General features: G+C 40.0%; 2 protein-coding genes across 2 annotated transcripts in view; one reads left to right on the plus strand and one right to left on the minus strand.

Moving 5' to 3' along the window:
- Positions 1-20,588, minus strand: part of LOC119479893 (arf-GAP with dual PH domain-containing protein 1-like) — a 45,894-nt gene extending 25,306 nt beyond the window's left edge. Inside the window, exons 1-3 of the mRNA XM_037755868.1 lie at positions 20,281-20,588; positions 6,372-6,499; positions 1,786-1,877 (exon numbers count right to left, since the gene is read on the minus strand). Of these exons, the coding sequence (XP_037611796.1) occupies positions 1,786-1,877; positions 6,372-6,499; positions 20,281-20,371 (311 nt within the window). The 5' untranslated portion in view covers positions 20,372-20,588. The remainder of the gene's footprint in view (positions 1-1,785; positions 1,878-6,371; positions 6,500-20,280) is intronic.
- Positions 20,589-23,052: 2,464 nt separating this feature from the next.
- Positions 23,053-26,228, plus strand: LOC119478968 (cytochrome c oxidase assembly protein COX19). The gene is made up of 3 exons (XM_037754067.1): positions 23,053-23,245; positions 25,049-25,160; positions 25,841-26,228. The coding sequence occupies exons 1-3, from the start codon at positions 23,164-23,166 to the stop codon at positions 25,932-25,934; spliced, it is 288 nt and encodes a 95-aa protein (XP_037609995.1). The 5' UTR covers positions 23,053-23,163; the 3' UTR covers positions 25,935-26,228.
- Positions 26,229-26,744: the final 516 nt, after the last annotated feature.

The raw sequence follows: 26,744 nt of genomic DNA on the forward strand, positions 1-26,744 counted from the left end.
CTGTGTCCACTACCTCAGCTTATACAACCAAAGTGTATGAAGAAGTAAAAGGGAAGATAAAAAAAAATATTCCTGGAGGCAGATTCAAAAATATATATGTTTGTTGGTACAGAAAAGTCTGTACTATATGCAGCCGCCTCCACATAAAACTCAAATGTATGCGTACGGAACGGTGAGGTTGTCAAAAAAGTTTCCACTGTGATTCAAAGTTGTAAAACAATAACACCTGAAATAGTCCACAGGGGTGTGTAAATACTTTTTATAGGCCTTTTATACACACAAAGAGGAAGAGCTATTTAAGCACAGGTGTGAACCAGTACATTATATCTTCTTTCACAGTAATAAACTTCACAACGTGGTATTAGCATTACTTATGCACTTGTATCAGCATGCAGTGTAACTGCCTCTGCATTCAGCATTTTCTTTTCACTGAGGCTCAACAAGGGCCAACATTATGCTACATACAGAAATAAGACTTTAAAACTGCACTAATCAATATGATTATATTACAATAAATCAAATGACTATGTCAAATGACATGAAGAGGTTGCTCCTAGTAACGTACCCACGGATAATTAACACCCGACTCTATAGCATGGATGTATTATATATACAGTAAGAACTGGATACTGGACTCAAAGAGCGCATAAGCCGAGTTTGCTTCCGTATTGTGCGCACGACGCATGTGCATTATGCCTCGTTTCCACACAGTTTCGTTTTGTGTCCATAAATTCGTGGTCGACGCAAGGATGTGCATCTCTTCACTGATGGATGGAAACGCCAACACAGATATGGGGAGAAGTTAAGTTTCATTTTTTCTTAGTGAAAAGTTTGATGGCTTATTAGCTAACATTACGGTTAACATTGGTGGCATACTAGCTGCGTAACATATAGTGTGCGTACATAGTGGTTCATACGTTTTAAATAAGATATTTCACAAAACTGCTAAATATGCCGTCGAATTTTGCACTTGGGAAAAAATTATAAATAGAGCAGCATTACATTCATCAATCAATCAATCAGTTATTAATTGGCTAATTTGCTAACTTCCTGTGGCTCCGTTATCTGCAGCAAAAGGTTACATTTTTCAACGTACACAAGGCAAATTATGGACCAAAAAAACAGAGGGATGAGTTTCGCAAACACATCGGAGATCACAGAGGTTCCCAACGGAAAGAATGAACTTTGACTCGCATACGTACACAGAGCTATGTGGAAATGAGGCGTTCATGTTTCTCAATGGCCCCATCCGCATATTGCCCATATAGACTTTATAAAGAGTTTACTTTGAGACGTCACGCAAATAAAGATAGCTTTTCTAAGCCCTGGGGAAGTTTTACAAATATAAAACCTCCATAAATTTAAAATTCATAATACAAATATTAATAATAGAGTTTGTTTGTGCGGTGTCTTGTCTTTTCTTGTAACATTAAAACCCATATCATGAAACAATCATACATGTTATTGTTTATTCCTGTGCTTTTCATACTATGAAATACATTTTTAGCTACATGTCAAGAAGATGTCTTCCATGAAAAAAGCACTCATGCATTGCTAACTGTTAGCAATGCCAACCAAAAGAGGACACACCACTCTCTACCTCTTTATTTATAGAGGAAACAGTTGTCAAAATAGAAGTGAACTTGAAAATCATCTGTGATATTTTGTTCATTAAAGGTTGTATTACACATTGACACAAAACACTGACCTTTATAAAAATCATACTGGCTGCACCTCATGTATTTGTGTTTAGTGAAAGAGTCGAGTGAAAGAAGGAGCACTTACTTGCAGTCAGTGTGTGTTGGTCTGTAGTAGAAAGCAGGAACCTTCTGCTCGTATTTGGCCTTGGCTGCATTGTTTCCCGTAGCAGCCATCAACTGAGAGGGAGACAGGACAACACAGCCTGGTCACCTAAATACTGGTCACAGTCACAGTCAAATATTCACTTCAATACAATATACAGTAGTTTCCACAATGCTACTTTTTACATGTACGGGGTGAATGGGTATGGAGGACGGAACCTGCCAAAATAAAAAACAAATAAATAAATGACTCGATAAATAAATAAATAAATATATACATTTGCCATTAAATGTACCAAAAATAATATAAAAAATAAACGGAGGCAAAAATTAATTGATAAAATGTAATAGAATTGTAGTTTTAATTTGCTTCTTTATTTATTTACTTTTTGTATTAATTCCCCTATCTACTTTTTTATTTTATTTTCCCTTAATGTATCTATTTTTATTAATGTTTTAAAAATATATATTTATAAAATATATATGTATAAGTAAATAAGTTAGGGGAAATTAATAGAGGGAAAATGCATTATCGAGACATTTATTTATTCATTTTTTATTTTGGCGGCTTCCGTCCTCCATAAATGGGAAGCCAGATCAATTTGATCTAACAGCATATCTAACCAGCCACAGTCTAAAGGTATTTTATTCTGAAAACCCTTTATTCTGAAAACCCTTCTATCATACCAGCCAAGGAAATAAAACCTGAAGAATGGTGACAACAACACTACAATATGAAAAAGAAAATAGCATTAAACTTTAAATGAGACATCAACAAATGGGCTAAAGCAGAGAAAATCCTAAGTGTGACAGAACTTCTTCAGATATGGGATTAATTGTGGAATTGGCTACACTGCATTGGGACGTGTCTGCCCTCTTCCCCTCGTTCTCTCCATTGTGCGTTTCATCCGAGGATAATCCCTGAGCCCAATCCAGCTGGCTGAATCCCTCAACACGCCTCTCTTATCCTCTGAGGGGCTCTGGGAAGACACGCAGCACTGTGGCGTCTTATTGTGAAGGTCAAACAGCAGCAGAAAATTCAAACCGAAACACAAACCTCTGAAGAAAGTCACGGAAATCAACATGTGACACATCTGCTGCCAAAATGTGATGCATCTGACACCTAAGATGTGACATTTAGAGCATGATATCAGTGTCGTCAAAGCGAAAGCTCATGCAGGAACATTTTGGTGCCATTTCATAATCACCCCTGCTCTTATTAGGTATGCCTTCCCTTTATGCAACATGCTCACTGTTCCAGACAGTGAGTTGCAAGCATCTGCAGAGCATGACATTCAGTTACTGTTCAATAAAATAACCAAATATTATCACGAAAGTCCGATTTTTCTTCTCTACAATGACATCATATAAAACGAAGAGCTGGGGCCTCATTAATCAAAACATGCATACTCCCACCTTCACGCTGTAACAATGATGGATCTCATTTGTTCTACAACCATCTGCTCGTGCACATACAGTACATGTACATACAAAAAATGTGGTCAACCACATCCTTTTGAAAGTCCCAGTAGCCTTAATATAGTTACTTGTTGTGTGGCAACTGTACACTTGAATGATTTTCTTCTATTTATTTTATTGTTCTTAGTTTTGCAGCTGTCTGATAATACCTTTCTCCAAACTGCTCTTTTCCATTGTACTCCTTCACCCACGGCTGTAACAGTGAGCTCCTATTAAGGCTACTATTACCCTGTTTGGCAGTGAAAGGCTTTCACAAGCCATAAAGACATTCCTCAAAATAAAATGCTGATTTGCTTGAAGAAAAGTTCATCTCAAGATAGTTTCGGGGACTTTCCTTCAGTCGACACATCAGAGGTGGGACCAAGTCGTTGTTTTGCAAGTCACAAGTAAGTCTTAAGTCTTTGCACTCAAGTCCCAAGTCAAGTTTGACAAGTCCAGGCTGGCTATACCTACAAAAGGTAATTTGTGTATATCCCACAAAGTCAATTTGTGTGTAATTCATATAATCGACGACCAAGAAATAGAAAGGTGGTGGAGGTGGATGGGTGGGTCTAAAAATAGCGGACTTTTGCCCAAGAGACCGGCGTTTGTGTCCTGTGTGAAACCAGAAGTCAATGTTGATATATTTGTCACATACTTACATACATACTTACAGTAAATTTGGCCACTTCCGGAGTTATTTTAAGCCAAAACACGATCTTTTCCAAAGCCTTACTAAGTTGTTTTGTTGCCTAATCCTAACCAAGTCGATCTTTTCCTAAGTCTAACTAAGTAGCTTTGTTACCTAAACCTAAGGAAGTTGTTTCCTGTGAAGATGGAAGATTATTTTGAAAAGGACAAAAGTGTCTCCTCTGATTGTGGATGTTTTATTGGAGTGGGACCACAACAGCTCCAGAAGTCTCAAAAATAAAAGCCTAAACTCTCCCAATACTACAATTACAGAAGGGGAGATATAATACAAACCCTTCACTATCCTTTTTACAAACGCTGCAATCAAATCTAGTCGTCCAATCGTCAAATACTCTTGCTTGTGTTAAGGTGTTTTAACCTCCAAACACTCACCACATTTTACCTCTTACAACCTCGCTCTCCTCTTAAGTCAAATCCCCTTTACATCCCAATTTAAAATATTGTCCTCCCACATCCCCAACCTCTGGGATTTTCCTCGTGACTCACGCCAGCATCACCTCCTCCAAAGTCCCAAAAGTCCCTTTTGTCACCCAGTGGTGGTGTTAAACCGCTGACATGATTCATTCGAGGGGCAACTTCACTCTTCCGTAGCAAAGCAAAAGCAACATTTTACAAACCTCAGAATATTTATTTCTGTGTTCACAAATTTGCACAGCCGTCATGTTTCTTGCTGACATATTTCTGAAGGGGGCATATTTGCAAGGCACGCGACAGCTCAGCTTCTTTTTTACACACAAGTGTAAACAGTCTCACTAATGGAATGGGACTTCATTGATCACTGTGAGGAAATGTTCTCCTCCCAGAGGGAGGTCAGAGGTCAGGGTCAGCTGAAGAGCAATGTTGCTGAATTCATTGTCTTGCAAGGACTAGAGATGTGTTGAGGTGCTGGTGTCAGCCAATCAAAGCATTTTGAACTCTTTAATATTGGCTGTTATTAAGCCGGATAAAACTTTTCTTTATTTCTGTTGTAACCTATTGTTCTCCAGTTTCCTAAAACCCCATCTCTGACCTACAAGTACAAAAAAAGAAACAGCAGCCAGCAGTTTGAGTTAATGAGATCTTCACATATAGCTTGTGTCAGCAAGTAGAGCACTTTGCCTTTAGTTCAGAGACAGGTTTCCTCATCCTGCTTTATTTTCTGTCATATTGTTAAGAAAAATGTCCCCTGACTAGATCGTTTCCATAGAAACAAAAAAATATAGTACAGTTAAATTGGTCACAGTTGATGCCATTATATCGGGCCTCATGCAAGAACCACTTGTGCTAACAGATTTGTTCTTAAAGGAAGAGTTCCAACATTTTGGAATTTTTCCAAAATGTGAGCTTCTTTGCTTTCATACTGAGAATTAAATTAAAAGATCAATACTAGTAACTTCCTGGGGTCTCTACTGGTTGCAGAAACCGTCTGGCGCAAAACCCCCCGTACAACCGTTTTTACACTTTGTTTTTTGTCAATTTAGTTACCTTTAAAATAGAGCTACAATAGCTGTTTCTAATCTTTATGCTAAGCTAAGCTCTAGAGCTGCAGGCTGTTGCTTCATATTTACCAGATATGCGAGTGGTTTCAAACCTCTCATCCAATTTTCGGCAAGAGTTAAGCGAATTTCACAAAATGATTCCTCTGAGTGGAACGTAGGAGTGATTTAAAGTGCCAGTTTGTGCCATGGTTTTGCACTCTGTGGCTCACGTTACCGCAGTCTTGGAAAGGGAGGAGTGAGCGAAAGGGTACTCAGTTGGTTGCAATCTGCAACCACACTACTAGATGCTGCCAAATCCTACATCCTACTTGTACCTTTAACTTGAGAATTATAATGCATTAAAGGGGACCTATTAAGCTTTTGTGCTTTTTCCCTTTCCTTCAGTGTGTTATATAGTTTTTTGTGGATGTAAAAGGTCTGCACCATGCCAAAGGGAGTTACTCTCCCCCACAGAAACACTGCTCCTGACTTGCCTGAAACGCCTCGCTTGAAGTCCCGCCTTTTCTACGGTAATGTGGTGATGTCACCAGGTTACACATTTGCAAATACCAATACGGTTTGGCACACCCTCAAACAAAGCTAGTTAGAGCAGAGCTGGAGCGGAGTCCGAAGAGTTTGGTTCAGTTGACCAATCACAAGAGAGCTGACCAATCAGAGCAGACTGGTGCTTTTCGGGAGGTTGTTTTTAAAGTGTTTTTTTTTAACATTAAAGCACATAAAAATGATCTAGTCGAAACCCAAAATACAAGTATGAACGTGAAAATAGGCATAATAGGTCCTCTTTAAGCTGAATAACTTTGGAATAAGAGAAAGGGGAAGTGCTGTTTTATTTAGGATGTGCACATGTTTACGATGGATATAATGAAGTGGGGGGTTTGCGATGCGAGTATGATGCATGTTTGCTATTACTGCCCTACTGTACCTCCACGTCACTGGCATCCCACGTGTCCTGGACAGACTTGACCCGGCTGATGTGAGGGATGCTCCGGTGAAGGAGCGAGCAGGCCTGGCAGACAAACACACCCAGAGTCAGCGACGCCCAGTCCGGCTCTGCAGGAGAGAGAGAGAGAGAGAAAGAGAGAGCGTAGAGAGCACGGAGGTGAAAGGAGGGGAAGTGAGTTTGCGGAGCGAGAGAGAGAAAGGAGGAAATGAAAGCGGTACAGAAGGGACGATAGAGAGAACGGTGGTGGGGTTGAAGAGAGATAAAGGAGAAGGGGTGAGAAAATCTTGTCATAAAAAGCTCTGCAACAAAGAGAACAGCAGCTCAGGGTTTAGGCTATAAATACTGGAAGTGCTGATGCTGGTGCTGTTAAGGGGTAATAGGAGCAAAGTAAATGAAGCAAATATTACAAGGGACTCTGGTTGAGTGTGTCGCTGCTCATAAAAGGAGAGCAGGGCAGCAGAGCAGGATTTTGGGGAAATCCTATTTAGCTTACCGACAGGAAGCAGACTGCCTGAGATCTGATCAGAACTCAGCCGAGGTAGTTATCAGGTTAGTTACATCACCAGACTCCAAAATACACACACACATGTATGCACCATGCAAAAAGACAGATATGTACGCCCATGCAATATCTTATACTTTAAAAGAAAAACAGATAAGAACAAACACACACATCCTGACATGCACACACACACACCTGTGCATCACCTCTAAACAGACCGTATGCTGCTTATTGCCAACATGTGACTAAACACACACTTCTGCAGCTCTACAGTCTCATCAGCAGTCAGACTGAATGTGCAAAAAAAGAAGCGTTTTTTTTTCTCTCTGCAGCGTGATACAGCAGCATCCGTGGGTGTTCAGCAAAGGTACATTTGAGTCACTGCATCACACGTAGACTTTGATTCTGTCCTTGCAAATGAAGCCGTCAAAGCCGGAGACGCAGAGTGTCAGAGAGGGTGACAGAGAGAGAGAGAGAGAGAGAGAGAGAGAGAGAGAAAAAGACAGAGTGTAGTGAGAGCTAAGTGTCAGAAAATGAGGGAGAGAGAGAGGGGGGAGATGAAAATGCAGATTGGAGTTTTGCACTGAAGGCAGAAATAATTCTTTAACGCTTAGTGGGTATATTAAATCGAGCATTTCAAGAAGGCAAGTTAGCTAACTTTTAACAATAAATAATCATCGTTAAAAGTTAGTTAACTTTATTGGATTTTCAGTGAATCTGAACTAACCAAAGTCACACAATAGCACAAACAAACTAACCAATCGAGGCAGCGGTAGACCAGTAACCCATGTGTTCTGTGAGGTAAAATTACAGTTTTTTTCAATGGAATCTGGTGGCTTTGGCGAGAGCATAAATGAATAAAACGGCTTCAGTTCCCCATCAGAAACGGCTGTCTGACGGCAAGATAAAGCGGTGAAAATATTCTAAATATAGCGTACACTTAAACTCATATCGATTTTTTTTCTAAAATAAGTTTTTCTGCTGCCCCCGTCCACAGCAGTACATTGCTTTAGTTCCTGTCTGTTTCTCCAAACTATTACTGTAGGTAACACACTGACTATGAATAAGTAACTCATACAACCCCACTTCAAAACACTTCCCTTTAATGATGTTAGAAAGTATAAGGCTGCAACTAATTGAAAAGATTACTTTCACTATCAATTAATCTGTCTATTATTTTTTGTTTTCTAAACAAAAGGATACAGTTCACTACCCTTATGGATAAGAGGTCAATCTACAGGGAGATGGTCTACAGCAGCGTAACATAGGCTGTTAAAAACGTTTCACATTTCCAGAGTCCGAGGTGACATCATTAAGTGTTAAACGATAAAAGAAAGATATTCAATTCAGTTCAAGACTGCAATTCCTCACATTTGAGAAGCTTGAAGCAGTGAAAGTTTGCTATTTTTAGCCACGCTAGCGGTGTGGACTCTAGGGGAGGGCAATGTCAGTCGGCCCACCACTTTGGTCCAGACTGAAACATCTCAACAACTATTGGATGGATCGCCATGAAATCTGTCAGAAGCCTGCCGACTAGTGATCCTGACTCCTGACCTTCCATCTCAGCAGGTCAAATTTTTCATTCATCCAGTGAAATATCTCAACATCTACAAGAATGATTGGCACAAAATTTGGTTCTCACCTTCATGTTCCTCTCAGGATGAATTATAATCACTTTGGTGATCCCGATTTTTCATCTAGCGCCATTGTCTTGTCAAAATGTCATATCAATACTTTGATTTATGACCAAATTCTATGATGACACTCCCATCAGCCTCAGCTGCCCTCTGTGGCAGTTGTGTCAAGAAGGTAACCCACAAGTTGCGAAACTCTTGTGAGATTGGTTGAGGTTAGGTATTGACCTTGAATGGTTATAAGGTTAGGGGACTACCCGTTGTTCCGACGGCCCATTGTTCCAAAAGCCCAATGCTCGAAAACACGCTCTAGATGCAACAAACAGAAGCACATGGCTAATTATTATGCAGAATGACATCATCGGACCTTCCCATCTTGTTGAATTGAATGCTTTCGTTGGTTGAGTTGGTTAGGGTTCAGGCATGAGGAGTGAGATTAGTTAGGTGTAGGGTAAGAATATCAATGTAAGCCAACCACAGGCAGAATAGGGCGGGTCATGCTTTCGCCATGCTAGGAAAAAAAAGTATTGCAACTGGGAAGGTCCGACGTCATTTTGCTTTTCAATAATTAGCCAAATACTTCTGTTCACGCTGTCGTGACATTTTTTGGACTAATGGACCGTCGGAACAATGGCATTGCACCTAAGGTTAGGCATTGACCTCCAATGGAAGGTCGCCCAACAGCGAGTCTCGTGAGAATTTTCAAACATTTGTGCAACTTGTGGGTTAACTTCTAGACACGTCCCTCTGTGGCTTAGTGCTAATAAGCAAATGTTAGAATGTTTACATGGTTAAACATTATACCTGCTAAACATGTTTGCATTGTCATTGTTAGCATGTTAGAAATAGAGAAGAAAACACTGCCCCACCCGGTATCAGACTTAGCACCACAGCCTAGCGTCACTACGGACTCTTAGACTCATTGCTAAATAAATCACAACTGATTAATCGATTAACAAAACTGATGCTGATTAATCTTCTGTGGATTGACTTATCGATCAATTGCTTCAGCACAAATGTCTATAGAAATGCCAATGTCTTCTTTAGTTTCTGGTTCGTGAGCACGCCACTCATTAGAGCCTCGTCAATGCTGCATTTCTGAGGCCAATACTGATGTTATGCCAGCAATTTGTCTTTTGGTTTTTTAATTAACAGCTAATATAAATATTATATCCCTTTAATGTGGTTATTTAAGAGTTGTGACAAAGATGTACATTTACTGTTGAGTAATAACACCACAATATAAGCCAATACCAATATAACTTTGACAAGCTAAAATCAGCCTTGGGCTCGGCCATGCCAATGTATCATTCAGGCTCTATTCAGGACACTGGAATATGTGTGTATGTGTGTGTAGCTGTATTGTATTTGCACACACATGCTAAAATGCATAGTGTATGCATGGCCACAAGCGACTGAGAGTGCCATGTCCTCGACGGGCAACACTCAAAAAGCCACCACATTCTCTCTCCATCTCGTTCTCTCTGCAGCTGCCATTTCTCACCCAGGGAGGCCCTCGGCGTGGTGCACCGCAGCCATGTGAATACATGTGAATACATGTGCACGAGAGCAGCGAGAGTGTGTAATACTCGAGGGGATCATATGAGAGCCAAAGGAGAGAAAGAAAGGGAGGGTTGAGGGGCAAAAAACAAATACCACTCTTGCATTTCTCTGTCCTCTTGAGGCTGGAGAAAGCCTAGACGGAGATGCCACAGAGCCTGATGGCAGGGGAGAGGAGATGAGGAGGAGATGGATGAAGGGAAGGGAGGAAGAGTGTGGGTTCTTTATCGTGCAGAAAGATGATGTGAGCCCCCGAGGGTGCTACTGGCATCTACGATAATCTTCCATCGATTTATCTCTTTTAACCCGTGACAAGTAGGCAATATTTCTTTTAGAAATGTCAACTCATCTTTTAATCATTCTGGATTGTGATGGAGCACAAGGCACCGGAGATGGCGCTTTGATGATGAGAACAAATCAAACCACTTGCTGTTTTTAATTCGTTACATCTCCCGTTTTTGCCAGCGACACACAAATACACACCTACACACAACCCTGCTGACACAAAAACACACAACCAGCCATTCAGCGGTGAGGTCATCGCCGTCTGAGTCAGGCCTTATGGAGAAGCAGACAGCACTCATGGAGATTACTGTGGCCGCATGACTGACTAACCACATACACACACACACACACACACACACACACACACACATACACTGGGCTTCCTCCTCTACATGTTCACAGAAGATGTTTCTCAACAGGATTCCTGTGAACAACAGATGCACACTCGTCGTAGCGAACAGGAGGTGGAAAACTCCTGATGTAGTGTGACTCTGCTGTTTTGTTTCGTTGTGCATATGCTGTTTGTTAAAGAGCTGCTGCTCCTGTCTCCGAGGAATTGTCGAGAGAAAAAAAAAAGTCAAGTTTCGCGAGGAGTTACGGGGCTCGTTTTGGTAGAGAGACAACAGAGCTTTTGATTGGACCGCACAAGGTTGAAGAAAGAAGTGCCTGTGGCGTTACTGCAGGGCAGATGCGGGATAAATGAATGAGGAGAGGTGGGGGGGGGCATTTACACAATGGCAGACCCTGTGTCTGTGAGCATTCGCAGGCACTTTTGTGCATCTGCAGCAGTTTATTTGTATGTCTGGGTGTGTACACATCAGTCTTCATGGTGGGGGTTAATGACAAGACAGCGTGGCCAGCAGAGGTTGTGACCCTCTCATGTCTTGGCTGAATCCCTCAGGCACTATAGCACGGGCTTTTATTTCTACAGCAGCAGTTACAATCTGATATTTTACTCAACTTTTGTTTGATTTCAGCCATGGATGGATTACTGAAAAGGCCTACCGGGCAGCACAGGTCCAGGGACCCAAAGTGTACAAACCTACAAAAACGTACTCACTCAAAAAGATGCACCAATCAGGAAAAAGACTCAACCAGAAAAAAAATTACCACAAAGTAACATAAAACGACCGGATCGGATATCTGACCGATACTGACTCAGATAGCTGGATCGGATATCAGTGACATTCAATTCACTTCTGTTTATATACTATATATGCAAGATATACTGGAATTTTAATTCCTGTTGAAGTTTTGACCAATTTGTTGCTGCATTAAAAAGGAGTGTAAAGGTTTTAACAGGTTCCTGTTCATTTTGAAGATTTTGTTACCTAGTTGCAGGTGTAGGATTTATTATTTCAATAATAAATAACGATTCAGTAAATGTATATATATATGTATTTATTTGTTACCTTTTGTTTTACAAAGTTAGGAAAGCGATGTTTAAGTCAAGACTGATGTTGTCTTACACATAAAAGAATGATCCCAGAATGAAACAGCTTATTAATTAAAGACTGGTATCGGATCAGTACTTGGTATCGGCCGATACCCAAAGCCCAGGTATTGCTATCTAAAAAGTCGGTGCATTCGTACCACAAAGACACATAAAATGACAACAACAAGACTCAAAATGACAACAAAGAGACAAAGCAACTACAAAAAGTCACAGAATTACTACAAATAACCACAAACCAACCACAAAGAGAAACAAAATGATGAAAAAGAGACCAAGCAACTACAAAGAGATGCAAAATGACCACAAAGAAGGACAAAACAACTACAGAGATGCAAAACAACTACAAAGAAACAACTAAAAAATGACCACAAAAAGAGGCTAAAGAACTCTAATGTCTGTGTGTCTTGTTCCTATGTAGGAGAGGTTGTGGGGCCTTTTGCATGTCTGTGTCCAGGGGCCCATCGTCTCATAATCCGCCCACGACTCCAGTGTGACCCTGGCTTTGCCCAAGGCTTTTATAAGAAAGTCATCGAGGTTTTCTTCATTTCCAAAGGCTGACTTTTCATACGGAATGTATTTGCCAGAGTGAACATTAAATATAGTTACAACGTCAAGGATTCCACTTGAATCTGTGGAGTGTCTGTGTATAGCTGCAATTTGTGTGATATCACTTGCTACCACGGAGAGAGACAGGTGTCCATTATTGGGTAGATTCCCTGACGTGGGTCCATGTTTTCCTCCTTCCCGTTCACACAGCTGAAAATTCATCTGTGTTGAAGCTTCAAGTGTCTTGTATTTTATGTTACACCCCGACACAGGCTCTTCAAGCAAATGTGCCAGTGTAATCAGAACTCAGAGTCCCTTTGGATTTCCTTTTTATTTTTTTTGCATATTATGCCTGTAGCCCTTGACAAGTGTCGTTTTAATTCTTCTTTTAAATCATTCCTTTTTCTACACACAGGATTTATACAGAAAAGACACGCTCCCTTTTTTTGATACGTTACGCGTATCTGAATACTAAATCATTTGAAAGCTACCATACAATCTTGGAGATTGGCGGATGCTTGAATGGAGCACTGCATTAGTTGAGGCGGAGCACTGAAGTCGCGCTTGCATTAGCTGATTGTCATCAGCTGCTTCATTCGTGCTTTACCCTCGGTGGCTCATTTTTCAGCTGCTTGGCAAACAGCTGACTGAAAACATATTCATAAAGGTGTACAGCAGTCATTATAGCCTACTACTCACTGACCACTCTCGTCTATACCTTCATTCCAACTGTACTACCCCAACCGCCGCCTTTATGTGCTGAGTTTTTGGTACTGGTGACTTCAACAAGATTTAATGTTCATGTATACATGTATGTATTTGCAGGATCGTTGTTGCTGCTCAGATTCTTTGAGAACTCCCTCAGTCAGCAGAGCCCTTTCCATCAACTCTTTCTGTGTAACCTTGCGCTATAACATGTCAAAGTCTTGTCTCTGACTGAAACTGACAGTTTGAAGGTCACTGGCTGGAATCTTGGAACCTTTCATAAAGTATGTGTTGACCTCAACTTCCTTCTTTCCATCAAAGTGCAGAATTTGATGACATATTCTCCTTTTTCTTCTTGGAAACTGTGGCATTCGTAAGCTGGCGTTGTTCTCATTCAGGTCCATTCTAGCAAATACATCACACTTCCTCTTTTTGGTTAATGATAACAACTCATTCTTACACTTAAAGTGGCAGTAGTCAGTATATTTTTGGCATCATTGGGCTAAAATTACATAATAACGTTTCAGCATATTGTAATTCAAGTGTTCTGAGAGATAATAGACTTCTGCTATAAGTAGACTAGACTTCCTCCTTGTATCATTGAAAGTGCCTGAGTTTACCACTGGGATTCTCCACTCTGTCGCCAATTTGAAGGGAACTTCCTGGTGGTAAACCACCATCAGTACCATCAGTTTCGGTGTCCTTGAGGCTATAGAGGCAAAAAAAAACTTAACATGAAGCTTTTTTAAATCCTCTGTAGATGTTGGGTGCATTCAGTTCCAGGTAAAATGGTTACTTCAGGATGTTGTGTTCCTTCGAATGAAGGGGGAATGCTCAAAGAAAGATTGCTGCCAATAAATGTGAAATTTCATTCCAATTTATATGAAACAGTATGTAACTGAGGCAGTAAAAGTCTCCCTCATTCCATTGTTTTTCCTTTGAGCTTTGAGTATGAGGCACCACAATGTATTCTCATACAACGGTTCGTATGAAAAAAAAGTAGGAAAAGTTATTCTTCCGTCTTCACAGGAAACAACTTCCTTAGGTTTAGACAACAAAACTACTTAGTTAGGTTTAGGAAAAGATCATGGTTTGGTTTAAGATAATTCCATAAACGGCGTTACTTAAGTACGTAACTTACGTGACAAATAAATCAACGCTGACTTCGGGTTTCACACGGGTAACGAACACCAGTCTCCTGGGCAAAAATTTTGACCCACCCATCCACGCCAACTTCCTCCCTACGCGGCGTTCGCCACCATTTATATTTCCTGCTTCACGATTACGTGAATTACACACAAATTGATTCTGTGGGATATACACAAACTACAGTGCATTACTTTTCGTAGGTGTAGCTACGAATGGTGTATGAGACCAGCCTGGGTACCACATCATAAAGGTTGAATGCTGTAGTGCATGGCTGTGAATCCTATGCCTAAAAATGTGAGCTGACATTTAATTTTCTTATTAAACTGCAAATAAAACAAGACAAAACATCTGTGTGAAAGACTCTCAGAATAAAAGCCTCCGTTTGCTCAGGAAACACAATGCTTTATTAGTCTGGGGCCACTTATTCGCGATGGGAAATGCAGAAAAGTTTTTGTTTTCTCCAACTTTCACATAAAAAGACATTGAAAAATAGTGTGAAAAGCCATGAGCGGGCTGCTATAGGAGCCTAAACCCCCTTCCTATCTCATCATAGTTCCTGCTGTTTTTGCCGTTCAACAAACACCTTCCTCACACCTCGGAGGACTGCTGAGGCTTCTCTCCGGAGGGAATTACTCGTTTGTGTATCCTTAGCGAAGGGCAGCACTACGCTGAACGCTGCTGAGCTACAGAGAAACCCTGCCGTATAAGCTCCCGGCTCAGCCTCTGAGCGGTCTCATCTGAGCACACCAGCAGTGAAAAGATAGGGGGGAAAAAGCGCAAAGGTAAGGAAGGGCAGAGTAACAATGACTAAGCATAAAGAACGCACAAGCGGTGTTGCCACTTTGTGTGTTTTCAGACCAATTACGGCAGGCTTTCTGTCCAGTTAATGGATGCTGTGTGTGTGATGGGGAGATAAGACAAGAGTTAAGGGAGGACAGCCAGGGTCACTGTTGATGATGTGATAGTCTGTCTTTACTCTGTAAGCCTGCAGATTCACATGCAATAGAGGGCTTTTATGTGATGTAATGCAGCAGCCATATGGGAGGTCATTCCATTGTCTTTCTAGTTATGCAAAATTGGTAAACTTTGTGTATCATCATGATATATCTGACTGCATGTGTGCCTCGGTAATGACACCTTGATAGCTACAGCAAATCATGTTGGCTATGGGGGTGCTTTTGTGTCTTTATTATGCAGTCAAGCAGAATAGGTTTGAGAGCAAAACTTTCCACACTGCAATCAAAAAAAACTTTTTTTTTAGCAAGAAAAATATTTTTTTTTAAAAAGTTTTCGTTGCGAATCCAAAAGGGAATTTCTTTAGATTTGGCAAAAACATCAACTTGGACTCAAGGATGAACTGATTTTGTTGGTCAAAGGTCAAGGTCACTGTAACCTCACAAAAACACGTTTTTGGTCATAACTGAAGTATTCATATACTAATTGACAATTTCACACAAATGTCTAATAAGATGAAATGATGAAGTGATGACATTTTGGACAGACATGGATGTAAACTGCAACTTGACTGGTTGGCGGAGGAATACAACCACAAAGTGGTAATTCTAGTTTTACTTTTCAGATGATTTCATCTACATATTTTTAGAGGCAAACAAAAGTAGCGTATAAACATGTAATTTGGGGTAAACAAGTGGTAACTTTCATTAGCCCCAATTAAAGGCAACTAAGTATTATATTAACTGTGACTTCAGAAATGCCCAATGAATGAGTAATCCATGATGTCTTCTCACAATGGCAATGCTAACATCTGTCATTTATCAATCAAATATCAGTATACCCACCTAGATGGCTCATCAGTATACAGTATACAGTATACACTAAGGGTGTAACGATTCATCTACTACATTGATGTATCGATTTATATTCCTACGATCCAACTACATCGATAGGTACTCGGCAAGATGTCTTTCGCGGGAGACGTATATCGATATAAAATCGATTTGAAACGCAAAAATCGATTGTATCTATACTAAGGATTTGCACCTTGTATTTAAGGATGACAAACGTTATATGAAAGTGTTTTTTAGCACTTGTATTAGTAAAGAAATGTTAAACTTGATTACTATAAGCAAATTATTTAAACAGCGTTTGTATAAGAATGATTCTGTCCCAAGCTGTTTGATCACTATCAGCGGTTGATCTCTGTATTATTGCTCTACCGTTTATATTGAAAATGAGAACAGAAGCAGCAGGTTAAACCACTGTTCATTTAACTTGAATAGAAGTTGGTTTATTATATTTTTTGTTAAATATTGCACTGCCTTGTATCTTGAGAACTGAAGCAGCAGGTCCAGCAGTTGCACTTTTTATTATTTTCAAATAAAAGCTGTATGTATTTGCCATTAATCGTTGTTTACTTGTTTATATCCGTGATTCATTTATCCCTGATTCCCTTACAAGAAAAACTTTGAGGAATCCTGACCTGCACTGTCCAGTATCAGATATTTATTTCACACTGATTGAATTTTTGGCAAAAAAAGTTACTGTATCGATTTCAAATCATTGAATCGTATCGTATTGTATCGCTCTAGATGAGCCAAATATCATCCTTGAATCGTATCGGAACCATGGAAATCGTATCACATCGTTGTAAAAACGTATCGTTACACTCCTAGTATACACCCATAGGTCTACACTACCTACATATTCCAAATGTTTGTTTGTTTCCTTTGCTGTGCTGAGATGATATGTGGTGTTTTGAGCTGTAATGAAACCGTGATGTTTTTCTGAAAAGGCCACTGAGATAAGATCCTGTCCCCATCTAGGACGCCGCCGCCGCGCCAGCATCAATAATTCATATCTTGACCATTATGAGATGTGAATTATGAGCCTGGGAATGCCTGATCTGGTAGCACGGGGATGGAAAAAGATAAGTTTGGTTGATGGATGGCTATCCTAACGCTTCTCATCTGTGGTACCTGCTCTCCTGAAATTTCATGAAACGAGCCCGGTGCTTGAATGCAAATGTGGGAGAAAGCAGCTGTTGGATACATACTGTTGACCACTAAGCAGCTTCTACAAGCGGTCATGTTTACAAGTGTGCCTTGCTCAAGGGAATCTGAGCGCTTGTTGAGGGATAAGAGAGCATGTATGAGTCACTTCACCAGCTGAGGTTTTCATCGCTGTGATCATTCAGTCACCCTGCAATTACCAGCTTCTCTGACTATTCAGCAACTGCCGCGCAACACAGAACATCTGTCCCACCTTCGCTTCACTGAGGCTAAATTTGATTATGTAACGATTGCAGAGGTGAAAGCGGCATGCCCACCAGGCAAAACTGATCAACAATCTCAACAGGGGAACAATCAGAGCCAATGTTTCCAATAGGCACTGTGGATCGTTGCAGAACAGTTTAGGTCAAATAAGGCCATATGGGGGATCAGTAATTGTGCCAATTTCCCCCAAAGCAAGGCCAGCAGCCATCTCTGTGAGGCTCTACTTAGGCATGGTGGTATTGAGCGTATCTATTGCCTCCACAAGGCTCGCAACATGGCGACTGCTGAGCTGGCGGCTTGCAGCTCACAGCAAAGGATGTATATTGGCAAAAGAAGTGAAAGTCAATTGTTGGTTCCATTGCAACATCAGCGCCCAGCATCAAAGCTATGCTTCCGCCATTTTGGACTGAAAGCCACTACCAGACAGTCAGTAAAACGTCCACCTAAAAAGTGCCGTACAAAAGTAAAACAAAATTATTTCTATTCTATTGTCATATTCTACCGAAATGGCCTGTGTTGAACAATAAAATATTATAAATATAATAGGATTTTTCAGCACAAACAGTGCAAATAACGGCAACAGTGCTGACAGAGATGACAGTGTTTACCGGAGGGTGGGTGCTTAGTAGGTGTATTACATACAGTAGGAGTACCAACACCGGAGCAAAGCCATACAGTGCTGAGGACGGGGGTGGCAGAAAAACTAATTTCAGCCACCTAAAAGGAAGGCTGACCTAATAAAAAATGTATATCCGTTTAAGTGTACACTATATTTAGAATATTTTCACCGCTTTATCTTGCCGTCAGACCGCCGTTTCCTTTCTTGTGATGGGGAACTGAAAGTGAAACGTATCTATGATCTCTCCAAAGCCAGCAGGCTCAGATAACAAAGACGTACAGATAAAGTTCACTTTCAGTTCAGTTTACCGTCAGAAAATATTCTAAATATAGCGTACACTTAAGGATATATAATTTTTTTTTAGTTGAGCCTTTCTTTTAGGTGACTAAAATATGTTTTGCTGTGGACCCCATCAACAGAATTGTATTGCTTTGCTCTGGTGCCGGTGTTCCTGTCTGTTTCTCCAAGCTGGGGGCGTGCCGACCGTCATCTACTGTAGGTAATACACTGACTATGGACAAGTACCTCATACAACACCACTTCAAAAGGGATCACCAAAGTTATTCATCCTGCTGGGACCATGAATATCTGTACGAAATTTTGTGCCAATCCATAGCATAGAGGTTGAGATAAATTTACAGGATAAGTAAAAACCTTGACCTGCTGGTGGAGCTAGAGGAAAAGTGAGGCAATCACCAAAGACAGTAGGATGCATCCTCTGGGAACTATGAATATCTTTAAAAGAGATTTTAGACCAAGTTTGAATGAGCTGGCTACGAGCTTAACTGAGTTATGTATATTGGTAGCAATCTCGGAACGGTCTTTAACGACGAATGCAAGGTGCTATATTTTTGGGTTTCCGGTGTAGCCAGCGGATATCCGGGCCAAGATTTCCTTTTCCGTCCAGTTAGCAACTTGAGATGCGAGGCTGGAGTTGGGAGTTGAGAGACGACATTTACGATCAGATTGTTTCACAAGCAGACAGTTTACAGGCTAATTTTAAACCAATAAAAAGCTAAATCATCGTCGGACGATAGCCGGTTGGTTCCAAGATTGCATTTCAGCCGACGCATTCCGTCTCTTCTGCCGACTGTTTACCTGCATTCAACCAAAGCTTGCTCGAACATGATCGGTCAATACTACTCGAACTGCAAATGGAAACCAGAACGCTTCCGATACCAAAATCAATATCCCGTTGCCATAGAGATGAAGTTCGTGGTACTGAGAAGCAAAAGGTCACATAAAAATTTCAGTTACTGCTTGTCAACACACACGCACACACATACACACACACACATACACATACAGCACCAACCATTGTGAGAGCCATTTCTCTGCTTATTTTCTCAACAAGATAACACCCTCCTCTGGTCAAAATGAAATCCCTCTTTTCAAGTGTCAGAACAAAGCTATCTAATTTTTAGCGAGAGCGCCTCATGGCTCCAAAAGCTGCTCCCGAACAGCCAGTCCTCGGAGGAGCCGTAACCAGGGCCAAGGAACAGGCATCCTGGGCGGGCTCGGCTCCAAAGCACTGGGCGTACGGCCCGGTACTGGAGCCTCTGTGGCCACTCACTGGTTTATTGCCATTTCAGTGAGAAGAAAGGAGGGGTAGGAGAGAGAGGAGGATTAAAGAGGGAATGCATGTGGAGAGAGGCTGGAGAGATGAAGAAAGGGATGAAGAATAGCATAACCCTGGTGAAAGATTTGGGCCATTTAAATGAAACCAAAATGCACACAGCAATAATGAGTGAGCGAGCTGCATGTATGGTGTATGCTGACAGTGTAGAATATGATGACACCAGACCACAACACACACACACTGTGGACACAATACTAGCTGTAGAGGGGGATAGTTGACATGTCTTTGTGCACCCTCACACACCATGACAGCCACACACACACACACACACACAGGAGTGTTTTATGTGTTTATGGCTCAGACTTTAAGTCCAGAGTCCAGAGTCTCTAGGGCCTCATTACACCTGCAGAAAAGAAAAGGGTGTTTTCAGGTAGGGAAGTCCTCACCAGGCCTTTACTGTCATCAGATCTGGACCCGATTCACTCAGACTTGTTGGGTTTTTGAAGCACCAGTTGGTGATCCCACCTTGATGATCACAGCATCTCACATGCATTGCTGCAGCTGCATGCACTGGCTATAGATGGAGGGTGATGGGGGATGAGGGAGGGGGGGTTTCTTACCTGGATTGCCGCAGTCCGCGCACGTTCCGTTGCCCGGTCTCACCAGCACGTCTTGCAGGAGCCGGTTGTTCCCCTCCGATTCCAGCGCCATGAGGGAGTTTATCCGTCCAGCCTCTCCAGAAGCCTGCTGCCAGAGAACATCCAGACACACCGACCGACCGCTCGATCACCTGTCACCTCCGATCTGAAGTAGAGAGGAGACTGGATGATCCGAGCCGGTGCTGCTGCTGCTGGAGGAAACCTCTCTCTCTCTCTCTCTCTCTCTCTCTGTGTCTCTCTCTGTCTCTCTCTCTCTCTCTCTCTCTCTCTCTCTCTCTCTCTCTCTCTCTCTCTCTCTCTCTCTCTGTATTACTGAGTCTCACTGACTGCATAATAATCAAGCCTATATGTTCCCATCACCTCCTCCTCGTCTTCTCTTCTAGTCCCTCCACCCCTTGTCAAATCTTATGAAAGTGAGACACCCAGCGGTGGACAACCAGAATTTAAATAGAATTTAAACCTGCATTAGGGAGAATATTTTTTTGCATCATTGGGCAAAAATTCCATAATAACCTTTCAGCATATTGTAATTCAAGTGTTCTGAGAGAAAACTAGACTTCTGCACCTCCTCATGGCTCTGTTTTCAGGCTTTAGAAAATCTAGCCTGTAATGGGAAATTTTGGCCAATCAGAGGTCATTTCAGAGAGAGAGCGTTCCTATTGGCTGTTCATTCAACGGAAGCAGCTGTCAATCACTTGCTCCGATCAAACGGTCAAACTAGGCAGCGCTGATCAAATATTAATCTTTTTTTTTTTTTTATTAAATATTTATTATTCTGTTACTGTAATGCCTATTTCTAGCCTCAAATGTTTATAGTTCTCATGTAAAATGAGAAAGTTTGCTCCGGCTGGAGGGCGGTGCTTGGTATTTCCTCAACTGATCTCAACATGGTTCACAAACCGGGTCACAAACTTTCTCATTTTACAGCTAAACAGTACACTACAAGAACACATTTGAGGCGAGAAATAGTCATTACAGTAACAGAATATTGATTCGTATTTGATCAGCGCTGCCTAGTTTGACCGTTTCATCGAAGTCTGCGAGTGATTGACAGCTGCTCAGAGACGGCAAGGCTCCAGCTCAGCTCTGATTGGTTGTTTTCCTCCGGTCTGTGAAATCTTGCAGATGCCATTAGGAGCACCGGAGGACACAGAGGCACATGATTTTTTTCAGATTACCTGTTACCTTTTATAAAAAAAAAAAAATTAAAATCATATTTGCTCCAATTCTACCCACAGCAGCTTTAATATGTCTTTAAAATTTGCAGTGCCCATGCTAAAAGTTAAAATTAATGTTTAATATATATATAACAATAAATCAATTAGTAATACATACTAATGACTAATGCACAAGAGGAAAAATATATCAGAGATATTATATTTAAATATGAATATTATTATTGAAGCTGAATTACATACAAACAATAAAAAAAATTGCGCGTGTTAATATTGTACTTGTATTTTTGAACAGGTTTTTTTTTTTAACTTGCTGTATTACTACTTTTATTTTGTGGATTTCAACTGTAGGTTTGCAATTCATGGTAAGCATTTTATTAATACGCTATAATATGATAACAATAGTCATTCCTGTTATGCAGCAGCATCTCAGCCTCATGACTTTTGAAAAAAATATATGGATTTTTCATCTTTTTTTTGCATTATAAAAGAATAGGGACATGTTTAACTGTCAGGAAAACATATTGGCCAGGCACTCAAATAGCCTACATTAATTAAAGAATATCTTGCTTATTTTATCATTTTATGGCTTATAGTTCTTGTAGACGTTGATAACTTTGCACTGGGAGACATACAAGTGGGTACATGTACCAAAAAAAGCCCAGTAAAGTGAAAAAGAAGTATTTTTAATGTGAATTATTCTTTGTTATGTTATAAAGAAGACCATAATCTAGAATTTAAGTAATTTGTTATGAATATTTGACACATTTTAATGAAAATATGAGGAATTAATTCATGGGGACATAAATGTTGCTGCATAACAGGAATGACCCTTTACATATTTCTAGAATATCACATTGCATATTATATTATATTTAGTATTAGAGGTATATATTGTGTCGTGGGCTATATTTTGCAGGACTGTCCTCTGTTTATATACTTTAGGTATCATCAGCTATTTTTATCTATTTGGTTCTTTATCATGAGATAGTGTCCACCAGTTTATACGTTTATTATTTAAGTTATTAGTTTATAAAGTGAAAAAAAATAATCCATAGATTTTTTAGTTTGTATAGTAGGCCTAGAGCCTAAGTTATCACTAAGTTACTTTTATTTTGTAGGCCTAGTTCTTGAGACAGTATTTGGGCTGCATTTAATGGTAATATATATGTTTTTATTCCTATGTAGGCTATGACAGTATAATACTCCTATTTTATCATTGTGCCATGTTGTGTCCTATGCATTATCAGCAGGCTTACCCTTCATGTATATAGAGCTATTATTTATTTATTTCCCTAGACTAGCTGGTTCTCTCTCATCAGCATGTGAGCAGGAGAATGTGCGTTTATTATACACAAGACTATTTTATTTATAAGTCCAATATCACAGATCACAAATTTGCCTCGATGGGCTTTATAAAATTATTAGTTTATAAAGTGAAACCCGATTAATTAATATTTGGTAAATAAACACGTTAAGTTATCAGGACTTAATCGAAAACCTGATCGATCGTCAATGCGATTCAATCGACTACTAATGTCTGTTCGCGACGGCAACGAAACCAAACGTCATCTTGACGCGACAGCAGGGTCATTTGTTGCTGTTGTCTTCGGGTGATTTTACACAGAAGACTTTTAAGAGCAGAAACTATCACTAACTAAACAGAAACATGTCTACCGCCATGAACTTCGGGACGAAGAGCTTTAAGCCTCGAGCTCCTGATAAAGGCTCGTTCCCTCTGGATCACTTCGGTGAGATAATATAAGACACACAGGCTGTCTGTTAGTTGAGTAACTCTGTAACACTGTTAACACTCAATCTGCTGCTACAGCTCCTGCGTGTGTTTAGCAACATGTATTATATGAATTAGCTAGTAATTCAAGCAGAGGCAGACTTTGTATTGTGCAGCTGTTAAACAGCGACCTGGAGACATCCAGCTGTTGTTCTCTGGGTGAAGTGAGGAAGCACATTGAGTGATCAAACTGTCCTTTCTCCTACAGTAGTTTGTCATTGTTGTTACATTTTAATGTAGAGAGATGTAGCTCAGCCCTGTGACACTGTAACGTTACATCTAGGGTTGGTAATCTTGAGGAACTAGCAAGAGTAAACTAGATTAAAAAAAGTATCCAACTGAAAACCCAGCCCAGTGTTGACAACTATTATCCAAATGTAAGTAGCTACACATAGCAGCACTAGCTCCAACAGCAGCTACATGTAGCATTAGCCGGTGTTGTTGTAACAGAATACAGCGAGTAAAGTAAATGACACTCTCTCTTCCTCCATCAGGACTAATGTTGGAGCACCTCAAGGATGCATTAGTTCACCTGTGTTGTTTACTTTGTACACTGCTGATTGCACCACCAGTGTGCCCAACCAACTTCTTTTAAAGTACTCTGATGATTCCACCTTCATTTCTCTGCTGACTGACAGCGATGACCTCAGTGTGCATCAGTGTAATGTCGACTGGCTGATTGAATGGTGTGACAAAAACCATCTTATCATTAACAACTAACAACTTATCTACTAACAGCTAGCAAGAAAGAAGAAATTATTTGTGGCCTTCCTCCTGACTGTCAGCTGCCTACAGTTACAATTCATAATGTAACAATTAAACAGGTCTCTTCATACAAATACATGGGAGTTATGATGATAGACTCCACCCTATCATGGACCCCTCACATTGAATTTACTTGTAAGAAGATACAGCAGCACAGTCTGGCTCAGTAGTCGCTCTGTAAAACGTAAAAATAAACTTTATAGTCAAATCAAAATCTGCATTAAGATCATTGGCCAACCTGTGACAGCCTCCTTTCAAGCAGCTCACAACAAGAGCATGCTCAGACTGGCCAACAGCATCTCTTCTTATCCCTTACATGTTTTAAATGGGGAATATCAACTTCTGCCCTCCAAGAGGCGATTCAGAGTCCCTACATTTAACCCCATCAGGCTGAAGAACGATTTTGTCCATCAGTCCATCTTGTTGCTAAATAATAATGAATGTGCTGCTAAAGACATGTAAATCCAGAGGACAGATGGTACTTTTGTAATGGAGTATGTATGAATAATTGTGATGTGTTTTGTTTTTGTCTGATGGGTCTTACTTGTCTGTCTGTCTATGGTAACACTATGTCTATGGTATGTGTACTTTTTCTCAAACTAAGCTGCCTATGGACGCAAAATGAATTTCAGTGCAAACTGACAATAAAGTTGTATCGTATGGTATGGTATCGTACCGTATCGTATCGTACCGTATCGTATCGTTGTGTCGAATACTGTTTCCCCGTCGTTATGTGTCCCCTTTGCCTAAACCTGAACCAATCCTTATCCCCCTAACCACCGAGAGGGGTGCTATCATTTTAACAGGAGGGAAACACAATTTTTTTTACACTATTAAATTATCGTTATGAACATTAACAACGAAAATGGCTATTGTTAGTACAATCTAGCAGCAGCAGAGTGGGTACAAACACAGAGGACATTTTCAATCAAGGAGTAATAATGAATGCTCTGGTACATGTCTGTACCTTCACACTGGATGTGCCTTGTTATTTCAGGAGAGTGTAAAGCCTTCAAGGAGACCTTTATGAGATGCCTGAAAGACAACAGCTTCGACAACTCCAAGTGCAGACTGCAGTCCAAAGACTACCTGGAATGCCGCATGGAAAAGTAAGAAACCTCATACAAAATACAGCTCTTCATTAAGTTTGAATTGTGTAAACAGAAATGACTACTAACAGTTAATTTGCCTATTTGTTCTTGATGTCACTGAGCTTGGTACTTATGAGACGACTGAACGTATCTTGTTTGAAGCAATGAGTATTTGATGTAAAGTTTATCAGCCTATTTCATCTGTAGTTTGGGATTCATCCTATAATTATTATTACTGGCAATGTGTACATTATTTATTTCATATTTGTTTGTTATTTTCTTTTCTTTCTTTTTTTCTTTTTTTAATTTAACTTAGTTTTTTGTTATTTATGTGTACTTTATTTATTATTATTTATTTAATATATTTTTTTTAATCTTCTTTTTGCTCTTCTTTTCTTCTTTTTTTAAATTTAACTTTGTTTTTTGTTCTTTTTCCTTTTTGCATCAGCAGTGGGGGAAAATACCACAATAAGGAGGGACAATCATTCATGTTTATGCTTTATTTGTATGTTTCTATAAACCTGATGTTACTTCCAATAAATTATTATGGAAAAAAAATACAATACAAATACCAAAAAAATACAATTCTTATAATCCTTATGTCTGGTGGAGTAAAGTTAAACACACTCTAGTTATACTTTTAAACAAGAATTGTCATTTTTCATTAGATAATTCCCTTGTTATCTTGTGTTTTCCAGTCAGCTGATGGCCAAGGAGCCTCTGGAAAAACTGGGTTTCAAGGACATGATGGATCCTCCTCGCAGCCAAGCAGACGGAGACACTAAACCCTGACACAGACAGCTGCTGTGTCATAAAAGCGAGGATGGTGTTGCTGTGAACTTAACGTATCAAACAATTTGTTGTTAATAAGATGACAACACAAAGCAAAGACTGCTGTGAGTGTGAAACTGAGGAGAATGGCTTCAAAGAACTTTGAGGATGCGGGCCAGCAAGAGGACATTGGGGTCTTAGTTTGTCACAGAGAACAAACTAATTTTATCAATCCTTTGTGTACATAAGATATAATGTGTAATATATGGAGATGCTGTTTTGACAGGTCAATAAATATTTTGTATTTAAACTAAACTGTGTGTAGATTGACTCTAGCATGTGATACTGTCAAAATGGTGACATCTGCTGGCAAATTATTGGTTCTGCATTTGTATGGATGGATTTAATCCACGATAAACAGTAATACAATTGGTCTATATATATATAGATATATCTATATCTAGATATAGATATATCTCTATCTCTATATCTAGATATAGAGATAGAGATATATCTCTATATCTAGATATAGAGATATATATATATACAGTATAATGTATTTTTATATAAAAATCCCTTTTTTCTCTTCCTGTTTTCTCATCTTGAACTTGGTGGTGGTTACATAAAGTATCCACTCAAATGTGATTTAGAGTGACTATCTAACCCGCCCATCATAAAAAACACAGTTTAGAATAAGCTATATCTTGGTTACATAGAAAATACTTGTTAGGACCAATTCACTGTTGGCCTGTTCATGAGATTTACTCATAATAAGATAAGAAAAATATAAGATATCACCAGACTTATCCTATAAGGCTTGATACAGTAAAA

This window comes from Sebastes umbrosus, chromosome 20 (genome assembly GCF_015220745.1).
Source record: "Sebastes umbrosus isolate fSebUmb1 chromosome 20, fSebUmb1.pri, whole genome shotgun sequence".
Lineage (NCBI taxonomy): Eukaryota > Metazoa > Chordata > Actinopteri > Perciformes > Sebastidae > Sebastes > Sebastes umbrosus.